The sequence below is a fragment of the Branchiostoma belcheri genome, unplaced genomic scaffold (genome assembly GCF_001625305.1).
Source record: "Branchiostoma belcheri isolate BF01 breed outbred unplaced genomic scaffold, Haploidv18h27 scaffold61, whole genome shotgun sequence".
NCBI lineage: Eukaryota > Metazoa > Chordata > Leptocardii > Amphioxiformes > Branchiostomatidae > Branchiostoma > Branchiostoma belcheri.
This window is the reverse complement of record NW_017804254.1, coordinates 855,381-872,611: the sequence shown is the minus strand read 5'-3', so window position 1 is coordinate 872,611 and position 17,231 is coordinate 855,381. Positions and strand designations below refer to the sequence as shown.

Sequence of the window (17,231 nt, the reverse complement as noted above, 5' to 3'; positions counted from 1 at the left end):
CAACTCTTATCTGCACCACTCAGAAGTTAGGAACTATGAATCACACTAAAAACTGTTCAGAAAGCATTGCCAGTATGTCTTTTATGCTTCATAGGCAGTAGCATGTCATTGCAGGAAATAAAAAAATTAATCCACAATCATACACCTACATGTACAGATGTATACGGACAACCTTGTACACATGGACCAGTACAAGTTACAAGTGCAGGTACATGTAGAAAGGTCCAATGCTACCTGCACTAACCGGTATAGTATATTTTTAAGCAGGTGGTATTTTAACTCTAAAGATGATGATGGTATTTCGAGATTTTCGACCTCTGAAAAACCTTCCCTACTGCTATCCCAATTCCACATACATGTAGATTAAATGACTGAATTGTATCTGCTGATTTGCAGTAACTGTTGAATGACAGAACCATGTTTGTTGACTGACAGGGTATACAGAACAGGAAGAACCTGAGTGGGTTACCAGAGCCAGGTCTGAGGAGTGCCCTGCCAAAAAATGAGGACCTCGCCAAGCTGGGACACTGGATCGCTGATGGCATGGAGAAGGTACGTTGTGTGTGTGTTTTTTGTGTTTTGGCGTATGTGTATGTGTGTGTCCGAGGGGGGGGGAGGGAGGCTTGTCACTGAATGATGCTATGTAGGTTTCTAGCGGCGACTAATTTATGAATAATTTATCAAGGCCCACGAACCTGGTTTATGGCATTTACAGGAAACTAAGGGTGCGTCTGATATATTGGCTAATTGTTGTTGCTATGAGCCATCTGATTAGTCCCCTCTAAAAACCTAGACTAGGTGGATATTATGTAGTGTACACTGGGTGTGTGTGTGTAGTGGGGGGGGGGGGGTGTAGATCAACTACATGTATCTATCTAGCAGCCAGATGATAATTTCAACACGCGTAATTATGGTCCGTAAGTCACTGATGAAACATAGTGGGTTCTGTCCGAAACATCCCTTTCTTTAGAGAGTACAAAATTTATTCAGTTGTTTTTAGAGATTATGAATCCAGTTCCTTTATTCATTTTTGTATAACATGGATGTCTGGATGCCTAACACTTTTCTACGTTATACAGTGACAGGCAGAATAAAAGTTGTTAATGGCAGCTATGCAGCTCCAGATGTCTTACTGAGGGGCGACTGTGGTGTGAAAGATTTCGGTAAGCTTGAGGAATGAATCCCCTCTATTTAACCTATGTTATAAGCTTTCCCTCCTGTGATATTTCAGAACCAGTCGTCCTGGGTGCTGTACAACCTGGCTGCCTTCTACTGGAGGATCAAGGGAAATGCCAACAACATGATCGAGTGTACCAGGCGTGCCTTGCACTACTCACCCAGGTCAGAGGTCGCAACGTTTTTAAACTTAAACTGTTACCCTCAAAAGTTTTAAAACTGCCTGGAAAAGCTGAAAAAAAAGCTCTTTACTTTGTGCATTTTCTATGCATCTACTATGTAATAACATGGGTGCTGTTTAATTTCTAAATGTTGAAAAGTACCTACATTATATTTGTTAAAAACCCTGAATATGCATTTAGGAGCACAAGTATATGAATTTAGGAATTGACCTGTCATTGCTGCCCTGAAGAAGGTGACAGACGGTCACTAAAATGTCAGATGTGTAAATCCCTGATTATTGGAAAAGAACCTTGTACTCTCATACATTGTTTTTTTTGTAAAACCTCAGTCTGTATCCATACCATGTCAGCCTTCTCACAAAAATCTGGAGTAGGTGACTGTAATAAAAAAGTAGCAGGTAAGCCATGAAAGGGTTTGTAATGGAGACTACAATGTTTTTGTTGAATTTACACAAAAGTAGGCGGCGCAAAAATTTGAGTGATTTTCGCCTGTTGCCAGCTTGTTTTGAGAGGGCTGCATGTTACTTTATTCAATGCAAAATGTATCTTACACAGTGTCTTGTATTGTAGGGAGCACAGGGACGTAGCCCTGCTGAACCTGGCTAACATCCTACACCGGGCGCACTACTCGGAGGAAGCCGCTGTCGTCACACATGCCTCGCTGGACATTTCCCGCGACTTCAACGTCAAGTATTTCCACCTGGGAAATGTCTATGCTGTAAGTATGCCCTGACCCATCCGGTTAGCCATCTAGTTTCATAGTCTTCTGGGTTACTACTCGAAATACTTTGTTCTGCATTAATTGCACAGAATGCACCAGAAACATTTTACCTGCGCAACTAATTTTTTATCGATATCAGTCATTAAAAAAAATTTGAGCCATCTTAAATCATATAATTAAACTATTATGACAGGATACTACTTTGGACAGGTAAATAAAGGTGCAAGTAGACATCAAAAATACCTGCACAGCTCCAGTTTTACACGATGGTCAAAAAGGCCATCAAAAATCCTCACTTGGAAATCATTAATATTAATGAGAAATCGGTGTCAATCAGTCATTTCACTATTGGCAACAATAGCTGATTGGTTCACGCTTTAGCGGGCGGGGCCTTGGCATGTTTTGGTGACACTTCGAGTCGCTGTTTTTTTCCCGCGATCTTGTCCTTTCATATGCGCGCCTCTCCCCGCCCCTATTGTTCTTTAATTCACACAATTAACAATGCCCCAACACTCATTCAAGCCATGTTTAATTTCCTTATGCCACCAACAATAATTCGCAACTGTGCTACAATTTGTCTTATTTCGTAATTCAACACACTAAAAAAATTCCACAGATATTAAAGTTCCCCGGGTCTAATCGGCCTTGATCGCGCTATTGCATACTTCAGACGGCACGGAACGCGCCGGCATCGGCTGCATGACAGAACATCTAGAATATGTCTAAAAAATTCCAGACTCGAGTAATTATTCAAGAACATCTACCAAAAACACACTACATACGATTCAGATACATGCTTATACATGTATTCTTGTTGTACCTGTTACTAAACGAGGTTTACGGCGCGGAAACAGCACAGAAGCCATGATTGTTTGGCCGGCGTGCCGAGTACTTCGTCTAATACGGGGAATGCATCGTAACGTTCTGGAGTCAAATCATAGACCGTACTAAAAACATAACCGTACTAAGAAGATTTTAGAAATAGTAGAAGTATAATAGTAAATCTTTGTAGAAGAAAGTCGGCTGAAGCCAGAGTTTTTTTCACAACATAACTGGATTAGACCGGTTCCCTCCTTTTTCCTTTGTTTACAAACCGACGCCATTTTGTGTCACAGTTTATAAACCTACAGCCCCTTTTTTTTAATTCGTGTAGCTAAGGAGGTTATCCACCTACCTGCATTTCAAATCCCAAATAACACATTCAAGGCAATGTTCAGCGTTCTATCTCTAGCAACCATTTTTTGTCGATCACTGTCGATGCTATGTTTCAGCATGGAGGTAGAAAAAAACCTCCATGGTTTCAGTTACTCGCGCGTGCCGACACAAAGCTTTTGTGATTTTTGTCAAAATTATTTCTTCAAACCATGGAGCTTCAGGTTCCAACCGACGACTTCGACACGGTTGCACGACGGAACGGATGGGGATAGTTTTAGATTTACCATATGATGTCGCCCAAATAAGCCAAGAAGCTTAAAAAAACATACGGTGGGGAAGTAAATTTTATTCTCGTTCGCTACCGCGACGTAGTTTTGACTTCTCTTTTTCACGGTACAATGATTGGCGTCCACTTGGGGGAATATGAACTTTCCCTGATAAATACGATATATACGACTGGAAAAATTCCTTGAACTGTCAAAGAAAATCTTCTCAAAGGGACAGTATCGGGGTTGATTTGCATCGAGCCAACGCACTGTTGTCTTTAAAACTCGCGCCCGGGAGGAGAACAATAGGGCCACGCTGGTCGAAATTTCCATTTCACTGGCCTTCCCGGGAGGAAGGTGAGAACGAACCACTCTGATCTCCACCGACGTCCTCATTATAACTCTAAAACAAACCCTCTGTTCCACGTGAATTTTGAACTAAAACGCAGAAAATGTATGTTGAGCAATATCTCCCGATCCTATCGGTAGAATTCTATAAAAAATACACCAATCGAAAAAGTAAACATCTGGCCGCCATCTTGAAAAAAATGACGTGATTCTCTTGCACCGTTATGGAATTATGGGAGAAAACATACTAGAAAATCGACAAAATAAGTTAAAAACTAACAGACAACAAAAATTCTACAAGAGAAATGGAATTTAAAGGTCCTAAAGTTTACAGTATGGATAAAACATATGTTTGATGCGTAAATTAGCGAAATGTAGCGGTAGGTTAAAGTTCAATGACCCAAAATGACCTCATGTACGCACGTACAGTCGGCGGGAAATTTGAATTGCATTCTACGTTGTCATTTCTTATTTTATACATATATCGGGAGCGAACTAATTTTTTTGTGTGTGTGCGTGATTCTTTTTCTAACTTCATAATCGCATCGTGCGTTATATTGGGCGAAAGTTGTGTTGTTTATCTGAACACTGCCGCTGCTCACTGCGCACCGGGTTGTGGGCGGGGCCTATTTGCTTAGCAACGAGGATTTTAACATAGCAACGGGACCATCGTGTTACCTGCATTAACCTACATATGCGCAGGTGGTATTTTGAGCCCTGACATATTTCTGTTGCTAATTCATTGCACGGTTGGAGAAATGATATTTTATTACACTACATGTATATACCACACAGTCTCCCCTAGCATTACAGTTAAAGCAAAATGAAGCAAAAATCTATAATTTTATTAAAATCTATTCAATTTAAGAAGCACTCTTTCTCTAAGTTAGATTACAGACACTCATTAGTGAATCAAATTCAAAGAAAGCAATTTCAGACACTGTACAGTATTACATTGTACATTACATACTGCTGACTTCGAGTCAACTCAAGCTGGTAGAAATCTGCTGTGTGTATATGCTTGTGGGAAAAGTGTAACACGCCCTAATTATAGCATTCAGACAAAGTAACATGGGCAAACGTCCAACAGCCTGTACCTTTTAAACAGACTTGTGAAATCCTTTCATGTATGACAATAGCAGTTGTCTAAAGCCCAAAGTTCAACAGACATGCCCCAAAGCAGTCTGGCAGGAAGAAAAGTCTGACTTAGGCTACACCAATTTAATTTGCTGGTTCAAGGATTCACCCACTTCATTTTGTTCTGATTTGGAAAAAAAAAAGCATTTCAGCCTCTGAATCAACTCCAAAATGCTCATATTTTGGCCCCAACAGTTGAAGGAGGTCCCTTCTCTTCATAGTTCTCTTCACAGTTTTTTTCCATCTTTGTGTTTGAAGTTCAAATTACAGACCATGTTGCCTTCATGGCTCCTATCATAGCATTTGGGGCTATCATAGGATGCCTAGGTCTGTTTTTTTTTTTCGCCATTGCTTCATATTTATTCTGAAAAAAATCCAAGAAACAATGTATCAAATTGATAAGGCTTTATCACAATTTTGGTCATGGGGCCGGGACAGTGACCCAGAAGCCCCAAAGCCTGGCTTAGCATACTAAATCCGCTCTCAATCACTATATACCATTGTTCGGGAACACCCAAATTACTTCCGACAACTATGGACTCATCCTTGTGCTAGAAGGGCTATTGTTAAGTCATTGTGCTAGATGACACACACAGACGATATCAGGTATCGTGCAAAAACATGGGCAGGTTTGACAAATCCAGAAACCTTAATACCAAAAATCACACTTAACACGTCTTTGGCATGCACACTTTGGCAACCATGTGAGAGAAGTATGGTTGGAACTTTTGTGTGTATTCGATGGGGAACTGGTCTATCTGGTCTCAACTGATCATGAAATGCATCCTTAGTAAATGTAATTGTAAAGCATGTTAAATTTTGTGCTTTGTAGTAGGGGGAGGTTTAACTGGAATCCATTCTTAAATATGTTTACGGAAGGAAAGCATATCGTTATTGCTGTTTCTTCTTCTTCTATTCCAAAAACTGACCTGGTCAATGACCTGAACCAGACTGTCTCTCACCATGGTAACTGGTGTTGGGTTACATAATGTAGCATTTTTATAGTAGGAGGGATTTAGACTCCTGCCACCATATATGTGAATGTGTAGCAGAGCAGACGATATGCGAAGGTAAACATTATTCAGTTGTTTTGCAAATGTTACCTTTCTAGTTGAATTTGTGTTTTGAAGGACTAGACTGTTGTTGACCATGCCTCTACAGGTGCTGAGTGAGTACAACCGATCCGTGGAGTGTTTCGACAAGACGATCGAGCTACAGCGGGACTTTGACGCCGCCATCAAACGCCGCCATGCTGTGCTGTGCCACTTCAAACTAGAGAAGGCTCTAGAGGCTCAACACAGGTCAGGGGTTAAAGACCATCTTTTCTAAGTGATCTGTGATCTGTACAAAACCTAGCCTGACATTTTTATCTTTACTTGTTGCTTGATACGTAGGCAATGTCTCTCTCCTCTGAGATGGTCTGAGCCAGATCTTTCCTTTGATTTGCTTTTCATTTCTGTCTTCATGCTTATACTGAATCTGTCTCCTGCTTCTCGGAGCTATCATTAGTTTTCATAATCGTAATCTTTATTTGCATGTTCGTGCCCATGGGGCTAAATGCATACTGATGATGTTACATATGAAGTAGCATAGTAGTAATAGAATAAAAGAAGTTTTAGTGAATGAAAAAAAAACCTCTACCTTCATTGTTAGGTAGTACCTGTATGGTACTTCCCAAGATGTTGGTGACAGTGGCAACAAGATTAAGAAATAAGTCAGTTTGGTAAAGGTTAATGTTACTACTACATTGTACATACATCATCATCATCGTCTATCTCTTGATCTGGTTGACTGTTTGGGCACCACAGATTCTCAGTCAACCACCTCCGACATACAGTTCAGAGTATCAGATGTTTGTGTTTGCTGCAGGTCTCTGGAGAGGACCCTGAGTGAGCTGAAGGAGTACCAGCGGCTGCATGAGGTGTACTTGGAACAGATCGCAGTCCGCGACAACCAGCAGTCCCAGCGTGCACTGCAGTTCGAGTCGCACCTACAGTACCAACGACAGGGAACCAGCGAGGGGCGACTGGGTAAGAGAGTTTTGCAGCTGTTTGGATGTTGCCTGCTGTAAGTTTTCTTTAGGAGCATTCTTCAGTGCTGTTGCTTGCTATAAATCTGTTTTGCACTATATTGTTTTGTACCTAGCCTCTTTTGAACCAGAGCCTCCTTGCATCTCTATTTTATTGTTCTTTGCTGTCTGTTTTAAGCCTGTTTTGCACATGAATCACCTATTTTGGCTCCTTTTTTTGCACAAGTGCTGTCTGTTACAACCTTGTATTTCACCAGTCCTACAACTTGTTTTGCACCAGGAATGTTTTTCCTGACCATATTGTGCACCTGTGCTGTCTCCTGTAACCGTGTTTTGCACCTGTGTTGTCTCCTGTAACCATGTTGTGCACCTGTGCTGTCTCCTGTAACCGTGTTTTGCACCTGTGTTGTCTCCTGTAACCATGTTGTGCACCTGTGCTGCCTCCTGTAAGCATGTTGTGCACCTGTGCTGCCTCCTGTAACCATGTTGTGCACCTGTGCTGTCTCCTGTAAGCATGTTGTGCACATGTGCTGTCTCCTGTAAGCATGTTGTGCACCTGTGCTGTCTCCTGTAACCATGTTGTGCACCTGTGCACCCTGCTCCAGAAGAAGACCAGCAGCAGTGCACCATGAAGGTTGAGTATGGGAAGCAGATCGTCGTCTGTAACTTCAGCATCATCCCGCCCAAGGTCAAGGACACTCCAGTACTGGTGAGCAATTATTGAAGATATTTAGCAATAATTATATGTAGATCAAATCTGTATTTGGTTAGTTCATGAATTTCTCAATTCAGTTCAGTGTACAGCGTGTAAAATACCTGGTTGCCCAGTTGCCCAGGGCAACAAAATTTTACTTGGGGCAACCTATTTTTGAACATAGGTAGCCCAGTGTGCTACCAGGATTTTAAGAATGCCCCCCACCCCCCAAATCATGCCCAATTGGCTTGCACCACTGTATCCGGCAGATGCTTTATTTTAATTTTAGGTATGTATTAATGGCTATTACTAGTATCGGTTAACTAAAGGCTGTTAGAAATATTGTGAAAGGCTTATGTATGTAACATTGCTTAATTTCAGGAAAGTAGTAACTTATAGTCGGGGCAACCTAAAATTCTGATGGGCAACCTAATTTTTGCTGTAGGTTGCCCACTGGGCAAAAAAGTATTTTGTACACTGGTGTACAGAATATCAAATGCCTCTTTCATGACTAAATTCTAACCTATTCAATACTGATAAACGATGCAAGGTACAGTGTATTCAACAATAGACCAGTGAGGTTGTATTCCTTCAATGCATTATGAAAGAACATATCTACTCAATATGTTGTGTAACCTTCCATTTAAACAGAGTGAGAGAAAGCCCCCTCTGCCGGCTCAGCCCCTCCCCCCACATGGCGTGGCAGACAGCCCCCCTGTAGGCACCCCAACCCCTGACTCTGCACCCCCTGCAGACAACAAACTAGCGTATGACCAGTACAGGTGAGTGACTTGACTCACTGTTATGGCATTGCCTGACTGTTGCAATAGTAAAATTACAGCGTGTGATTTTCCAATTTAAAGTTAGCAAGCTTTTCATGTATAACAAATGAACTTGTTACCCACTTATACAGTATGTATATTATGTAGTACAGAAACCAAGTTTGTCAGTGGTGCTTTTATAGTTACTGGAATGGCCATATTGAACTTGTCTATAAAGTATAATGAATTTTATTTGGCTATCTCTGAGTCACTTATGGGTATGTCAGTCAGCACTGTTTCCTTTTAAAAAAATTGTAGTAGATTGTTTCTTAGAAAAAAATATTTTTTCACCAGTCTTTTAGCCCTTTGCAGTAGTAGACTTTAAACAACGTAGACCGGATTAAATCATCATTGAAAGTTTCACCAACTGGTTTCTTCAAATGCCCCCCTCCCCCAGGGACCCCCTGTGGCCCAGTCGGGAGGAGTGTGACGCGAAGGTTCAGCGGCTGCCGGGGTGGAACGAGTTCCCCACCACATACCTGCCACCAGAGAACAAGGGATTCCAGTAAGTGTCAGAATGGTGGAAGACCTGACTGATAGTAGGGGCAGAGAATTGTCCTGTTTTAGTTGCCGTTTGTCTGTCTGTGTCTGTGGCCAGCATAACAGTTACATGATATTTGGTATGTGGGTAGGTGCTGGCAAAATGAAGGAAAACTTAATTTTGACCTCCCTGTAGCTTTCTATGTCACTGCAGCAGAACTTCTATTTGTGATATCTCTTCTTCAGGACATGCTAGTTTCTTATGATGTTTCAAATGGCATGTCGTAAAATCAACTGTCATAAAATCAATGTGCTAATCATCTGTTATACTGTGTGGACTCACTTGCTCATTATCGACCTCGTTAGCTACATGTATAATGAGTCAAACTACACCGAAGCTAGTGTCAATCCAAATCGTAACCACAGTGTTATCATAATGATTAAGTACATTGCGTGTATGTCTTCCCTACGTTGTAATTACATTAAGACTTATTATTGGTGTACTGAATGTTAGTAAAGATTGGTTCATCCCTGTGCTTCAGGATGCACCAGCTGTTGAATGAAGCGGTCCAGCTGACAGAGGAAGAGGAGCACGCCCTCCCCTGGTACAAACCGGTCTGCACCACCGTCGTCGACCTGCCATACACCCAGACCGCGTACGATCACGTGGACGGGGTAGGCAAGCGGGAGAAACTCCCCAAAAAGGTCCTGGACAACCACATGAAAATGGTATGGAAATAGTGTTTCAGACGTTGAATCGTTTGTTTGTTTGTTCCAAGCTAAAAAAAATCAACAAGAACAAAAACAGCAAGATTCCATTTGACGAAGAGGCTTCAAACTTTATTTTTGGGTATAAGAAAATTGCAAAAGCTAGTAGAATTCTTACCTGTTTGTGTAGATACTGTTACATCATACAAATAATTACAGTATATATTACATATATGTATATCAAGTGTACTATAATTGATGAAAGAAAAAACAAGTTTTTGTTCTGTGTAGCTGTATCTGCTTTAATGGCCTAACTGAATATGTCTGTCCACACCAGTTTAACAGCTTTGTTATGCCTAACTGTATGTTGTTTCTTCACACCACCACTTCTATGGAAGCCTCTCATTTTGGCCGCGTATCGTACCACCGAGAACGTTCACACCGAAGAAATTGGTCAGCGTATTCTGTCAGCTATCGAGAAGGTAGACCCAGTGCAAGTGAACGTTCATTTGGTGCTCTATCAGTAATTGCATGTATTAGCTGTAAATGTGGTGGATGTAGGTGGTGGATACTTTCAAATCATGTACCTCCTTGATAATTTGGCTATTAAAAATGTGAACGAAAAAGTTCAAAATCACTTTTTAAGACTGTTTTCATCACTTTTGAAAGATGAAAAATATGTTCATTGAAATTAGGGAGACTGGAAACTACTATGAAATGGATTATTCTGTTGTTGGAGGCACATTGCTTTGCAGCATCCGCCACCCCTCTTCATTTAAATGTTTTCTTTTTAAGTTCTGTATATTTCTTTTGCTGTCTTGTGCTGTATGTGCGGTGCCGTGCCTGGCTACGCTGCATGCTCTGGTTGGTGGTGGGATTTGTATAGGCTTGGCGGCAGCATGCCACCCTGGGTACAAGATCAGAGGGTGAGATTGATTGGTCAGAAAGTGAACGGGAGCTGGGAAGGAGAGTGGATCTGGCACTGCGCAAGGTACATTTGTGTGGGAAAAAAATCACCCTGACCACCCCTGTTTATTGAGTGGACTGGTCCAAATTCAGACAAAGTGACTGATATCTGGGTCATATCACTAAATTGCAGGGGTGGTATAGTTACACATCACCCAAAATGCTACTCAAAATCTTGCTCGTGACCAATTTAACACTGCATGCTCTTCTGAAAAACTAACAAGCACAAAATCACCTCTTTCCAATGAATGAAATATACACTCAGGGATACATGATAAATTTCACAGAGAAAAACCTCTATTGAGCTGATTAACATTGATTTGTAGATTTGACAAAAATGTATTTGTACCTAATTTTGTTATGATACAGATTAAGGTATATGTGTATGCAAACAAAATATATCTTTGGAAGTTTAAAATCAATAAAATGATATTATTGAATCTATTTTCCATGGCTCAAATATCACAAAATTTAAATGTTGTTCCAATAATCACCACACCATCCTCAATTACAAATTGAATAAATTCAATCAATTTTCAGCTTTTGAAGACTATACGTTGTAAGTCATATATTATTTTAAAATGCAAAGATTCAGTTGAAGACATATAACTTTATACTACATTTGTAGTTAACGAAATATATATCATATGTAAAGAATGCTAAAAGACTTACTTCAATGAATCACTTTTGGATGGAATGAAATTGTCAACAATTGTTGATTTTGGTGGATCATTAAGAACCAGAAATTTAGAGGTTGATATGCAGCTAACCCATACCCTGGCCCGCATGTGTCTGTAGTCTAGTTGCATGTGTTGCATTTTGTGTAATGTATTTTAATTTATGCAAGGTGTCTGTTTTGCACATACAGTAGGTAGCATGTGTGCAGAATATGTATATAACAACATATTAGAAAATGTTTTTTTATTAATTTTTCTGCCCACCATGTATCTCATTTTGCATGCAATTTTGCAACACTGCCTTGTATTCAGAAATAGCAGCAAGTTTTAAGAGAAACCTTGAGTGGGAAAAATATCTCAAATCTCAAATTTTGGATGCTGCCCTCTCAAAAAAATATGTGGCTTTTCCCATGAGGACCTGGTATTCTTGAGATACCATAACTGAAGATAACATCCATATGCCAATTAGTATTTCTTGATTATATGGCTTAGGTACAGTTATTTCTATCATTCTTCATGGTTTGGCAAATTGAATGTTTCTTTGAAAAAAAAAAACAGTAGAGAAAAATATTTGAATTCTGTTGATACAATTAACATCTATAACCATTAATAGCCATGGCATATTGATGATTGATGTATGACAATATCTATTGGTATGACAAAGTCTACTGTGATGAGTTTTGGACTAGAATTTTTATTTGGTACTCATATTACAAAATGAGATCTGACATGATTGTCTATTTGATATAACATAATGTCCATCATGTTATTCCAGTGCTTATTGTGAGTTAAAATTGACTGTAGATGACAAAAGGTATAAGTTTACTAGTTCCTGCATATTGCTACTGTATTTTCTAAAACAAGTGATGTTGGTTGATGTGGTTGTTGACAGAAAGCGGAGCCCCTCTGGACGTTGTTTAACCTGGCCGGTCTGTACTGGCGCGTGGCGGGGAACCCGTACCAGGCCATCGAGTGTATCCGGCGGGCGCTGCACTTTGTACCGTCACAGTACACGGACGTGCCGCTGGTCAACATGGCCAACGTGCTGCACCAGATCGGGAAAGTGGACGACGCCATCACGCTGCTACACGAGGCTCTACGCTTCAACGACACCGAGGTGACAGTGACACCGACTTGTAGATTGTTTGTTTGCTTGAGCCTTTGTTTATTTGCGATATACTAAAATTGTGCTGGCTGCTTTCATTGATTGAGGTCACAAAGAAAGGGGTCAGGCTCAGACAAAATTGAATAATAGATTACAAGTTTGATTGAAGATAACACTTTCATGTAAACTTTTATGAGAACGCCATATTTATAATTATGTTACCCCAAGATTTAGAATTTGTCAAAGGGGAATAAAATGTGAATGTCACTCCTGAGTTGGAAGTAAGATTTTCATGACCATTTTGTGTTTAGAACATTATAGATGTTAATTCTAGAAACCATCTGGTCATCTAGCCTGTTACTTAATCTGTTAATATCACTAGTATTAGGGGCTGATACATATATATAGGGCCTCCATGATGATGATGAATGATCCTTCCAGAGGCCTGACCAATGGTAGTTACATACAGAAAGCAGATCCGCTCTGAACATTGTTTAGTATATAGATATGTACTAATAAACTAGTCCACTACAGTACTAACTACAACTGCTACTAATACTATACTTCCACTACCACCACCACCACCACCACCACCACCACTACTACTACTACTACTACTACTACTACCTACTACAGTAACTACAGTACTACTACTACAGTAACTACAGTACTACTACTACAGTAACTACAGTACTACTACTACAGTAACTACAGTACTACTACTACAGTAACTACAGTACTACTACTACAGTAACTACAGTACTACTTCTACTTGACTAAGTACTACTCTGCCTGGTTTGTACTGGAAGCATGATGTACAATGTACTTAGGCTACTGGTCATCAAATAGCAAAACCCCTGCCTTACTTTATGGTACAATGTAGGTTAGAAATTTAGGTAGATGTGCTGATGTCTGGTCTGGAGGAAAGTCCTAATTCAGGTTGGTGTTGTTCCAGCCCATCACCCACTTCACTCTTGGCACGGCCAAGGCAGCCAAGGGTCAGATGGAGCAGGCCATGGAGTCGCTGGAGACAGCCCTGGACATCGACCCCTCCTACACAGAAGCCTTTGAGACGCTGCGGATCCTACGCTGCTACAAGAAGTTCTACAATGTCCGCCCTCAGGAGAAGTCACCTGCCATGAACAGGATTGGTAAGGGATTTAAAACGAAAAAATGGAATTAAACTTTTAGGGAAGCTTGAACTTGAAGTGGGAAGGGGATAGTATTTGTATCAAACTCATATATCAAGAAGTATAAAATACAAGCATTGTAGGATCATATCAACAAAATACAACATCTAACACTGACAATCTTGCCAAGCAGATCCCACAGTAAACATAATTTAACACTGTTGCCATGATTTACAGTCTTGCAGTTCAGTTGTATTCTGCCAGGGGGAGCTCATACACTGTTTCTTTTCCCTGCCAGCCTGCCAGAATTTTGTTCAACACAACCCAGCACAGTGCAAGCAGCAGTGCCGGCCGCCCATGGTCCTGGCCCCAGGCGAGGCCCTCTGCATCGTGCCGCATGGCGGACCACAGCCGCGCTGCCAGAAGCCTGCCTGTCAGAAGTGTAACCAACCCAGGAATGGTCAACCACTGGCTCCAGCTCCAGCCTGTATGGAGATGCCTGGACATACCAAATATCTAAAGGTATGGACGAGAGGAGAGAGAACAGTTATCAGGGGAAACAGTAGGGTGATTGGATGGGGAGAGAAAAGATGAGAAAGAAAAGTACAGAAAAAAGGGGGAGGCGAGAGAGAGAGGAGAAATATTCAACAAGATAATCATAATATTATGGTGATATTCTTCAGATTAGTATTTTCTGCATTAAAAATTGTAACGTGAATGGGGCAACTTGTACCATCTATTCCACATTTCCAAATTTGTATGGCATCACATGTAATAAATTTGCACATGAAAGACAAATGCCTACCAAACCCCTGTTAAGTAGAAATGTTTGAAAACTACTAAGTCTAGTTCAGAATTGTTTTTTCTTTGGGGTCAAACTAATTGTGCCCTAAAACTGTTCTCCTTTTGAACACAGGAAGAAAACAATGCCAGTGTCGACACCAAGCACAATGATGAGAAGGATGAAGGTGACAAAGAGGAGGACAGCAGTGGGGAGGAGCAGGACAACAGTGGGGAGGAGGAGACCAAAAACGAGGAGGATGAACTGGTGGGAACAGATGAGGAGGCAGCAGCTAAGGAAGAGGATCCACTTGAGGAGACTACAGAGCTTACTAGTGAGACTGGGGAGGAAGAGGAGGAGGTTATAGAGGCTGTAGTGGATGCTGAGTTGGTGGAGGACGGTACTCCAATGGACCTGGAGTCAGATGAGTCCAGCATCCAACTGGATCTGACACCAGAAGGACCAAAAGGAACCATCAAATTACTGGTGAGGACGCATAGAACTAATGGACCATGCTGGCATTCATAAGTTTGCTCTTTCACTGTCATGTTTCTCCTGATTTCTAGGAGGAAACTATTCATGCCATAGAGCAACAAAGTTGGGAAGTATACATTTTGTACTTGATTTTAGGGTTAGACCAGAAAAAATTGCTTTCCAAATTTATTTTGCAGGCAAGCATTATTTTTCTGTACCCATCTCAAGCAGCCACAGGCTTGTTTTTGTGTTCTTACATGTAGTTAATGAGAAGATTTATTTTCCAAATTGACAGAATCTTTTTCCCCCCAGAAAGCCATGTTGGGTATGGAGGAAGGGATGCACTGTCAGGAGGTGTGATTGAGAATTGACTGACAAGTTTTGTACAACAGACTGATTTTTGAAAGTAGTGCAACAGATGTCTTGAAAAGTGTGCTTTAGAGGACTTTGCATGTCATCGATTTTTTTCAGACTGGAGAAAAAGTGACAAGAAATTGAATGTTTGGCATGAGGTTGCAAATAATGCACTGTGTAAACTTTCTACAAATTCAGGAGATAAAAAAAATTGGCATGTCAGTTTGTATCCTTATATCAGGTAAGGTGTGTCCTTGTGTGACCTCTGACCTCCCATGGTGCCTTTGGGTGTGCAACAGAACAAGATTGAAGCATCATGAAAGTTCATCTGTGTTTGTAGCTACTTGTTTGAAGTTAAAACATTTGATCCAACACAAAGAAGTTTTCTCAGTTTCGACCAGTCACTCTGGTCTTTCTCAGTAGACTGACCCAGTGAGACTTGTCACATGGCTTCTTTGAAGTGTGGAGTCAACACAGTCTACTGAGGAAGACCAGAGTGACTGTTTGAAAGCTCTAGGTGAGAGAACTTTGTGTTGGAGCTAAAGTTTTAACTTTAAACAAGAGCATGTCTATCGCCCCCCCCCCCCACCTCTTAAGCAAGTACAGTTTTAAATTGACCTTCATGTATAAATAATGGCTGTCTTTGTGTTATACATTTACAGGGAAAGACGATGAATGTTCACGGATTCCGCATCTTGGACCAATCAGAAACCATTGTGGACCAGGGGGACCCCAACTCACACTGGGTGAGACTCACAGAATCCTTTCTGCTTTAGGCTTTGTCATTGCTGTTTGTTCAACTTTAGTTCTGTACATACTTTAGGTCTGTATCATTCTTTTCTTTTCTATCATGTGCTAATGTAACCAATAGCCTTGATTGTAACACTCCTGGCTAATCATTGGTTTACAGCAAAGTTGCAAAGTTCTAGCTACATGCAGAAGTCCTGGTGGTGGAAAGAAGATGCCAGTGTATTCTTCTCATAATCACTAATTCAGCACCAAGGACAGGGCCATGTATTGAGACCTGTATTTTTTATGTTGACTAATAATACTAAGATTGCATCACTCTGTCTCTAGTCTGTCAATCTGTCTCTGTCTCTAGCCACAAGAAAACCATGATTGTCTCTTTGTGACAATTTGGTGAAGTACAACATAGAACTGACTCTAACTAGTGTATTCAGAAAAAAAGAATGGCAAACATCACCACAGTCGCCCCTCCATGTTCAAGGCTTCTTTCTCCCCCTCCTTTGAACTTCAAAATGATCTAAGGAATTAAATTGTCTAAAGAAAGGAGCTCAGAACACATTCCTGTTACCACTAGTCCCTGTTCTAACCAGATCCCTGTTGATCCCACAGATCACAGTACAGGTGAAGGCCTCAGATCTGGATCAGGATCTACTACAGATGGGGGTGGTGAACTTTGAGGGGACGGTGGATCTGGACACCCTGAAGGAGGAGCTGGTAAGCACATCCACAGAACGTTCTGCACCTGCACAAAATTTGTAATGTATTATGCATGGCATTTTGCCAGAGCATCTACGTAATATAAGGTCATATTCGCTACAGAAACGTGTAAGGCTAACATCCTGTCTGTAGTTTCCAAATGTTATGTCAGAAATGATATCCTCTGCAACAGGCAAACCTTTGTTGCAACAGTGACCAAACATCCATTTGAAAACTGTGAAAAATCAGGGTTTCATGCAGGCACAGTACATTCTGTCAATGTGCTAAGCTGGTACATGTACTGCTTCCATGGATAGCTACATGTACAAGGGTCTCATTTAAGGTCCTGTCACAAATAACCTTCTCCAGACCGTGGTTGGGAGTTTGTTGGTGAGGTTGCCTACTGATCTTTAAAAGTCGTCTGAGCCAGGTGATTATGAATTTTGAAAATTGAAGTAAGAAAAGATATATTCTGCATGGATGTGATCAGAGGAGCAAACAGAGTAGAATACCACGGTTACTACCAACCCGGCAATGACCATTGTTGGGGATTGGTTGTGAGCAAAGTAGCAGAATGATTCTAA

At 40.9% G+C, this 17,231-nt stretch overlaps 1 protein-coding gene across 5 annotated transcripts in view; it reads left to right on the top strand.

The window, feature by feature from the left end:
* The window catches only part of LOC109482866 (tetratricopeptide repeat protein 17-like), a 31,254-nt gene that overhangs the window by 7,014 nt on the left and 7,009 nt on the right, over positions 1-17,231 (top strand). The window contains exons 6-22 of one of the 5 annotated variants that reach the window (XM_019785715.1): positions 436-552; positions 1,232-1,341; positions 1,929-2,076; positions 6,147-6,286; positions 6,855-7,015; positions 7,620-7,723; positions 8,360-8,490; positions 8,927-9,034; positions 9,552-9,738; positions 10,604-10,708; positions 12,253-12,477; positions 13,421-13,616; positions 13,894-14,117; positions 14,512-14,862; positions 15,163-15,204; positions 15,867-15,950; positions 16,561-16,665. In XM_019785715.1, coding sequence (XP_019641274.1) covers positions 436-552; positions 1,232-1,341; positions 1,929-2,076; positions 6,147-6,286; positions 6,855-7,015; positions 7,620-7,723; positions 8,360-8,490; positions 8,927-9,034; positions 9,552-9,738; positions 10,604-10,708; positions 12,253-12,477; positions 13,421-13,616; positions 13,894-14,117; positions 14,512-14,862; positions 15,163-15,204; positions 15,867-15,950; positions 16,561-16,665 — 2,538 coding nt within the window. Of the gene's footprint in view, positions 1-435; positions 553-1,231; positions 1,342-1,928; positions 2,077-6,146; positions 6,287-6,854; positions 7,016-7,619; positions 7,724-8,359; positions 8,491-8,926; positions 9,035-9,551; positions 9,739-10,115; positions 10,200-10,603; positions 10,709-12,252; positions 12,478-13,420; positions 13,617-13,893; positions 14,118-14,511; positions 14,863-15,162; positions 15,205-15,866; positions 15,951-16,560; positions 16,666-17,231 lie in introns of all 5 variants that reach the window. The other 4 variants (XM_019785717.1, XM_019785716.1, XM_019785719.1 and 1 more) reach the window with 4 other exon arrangements.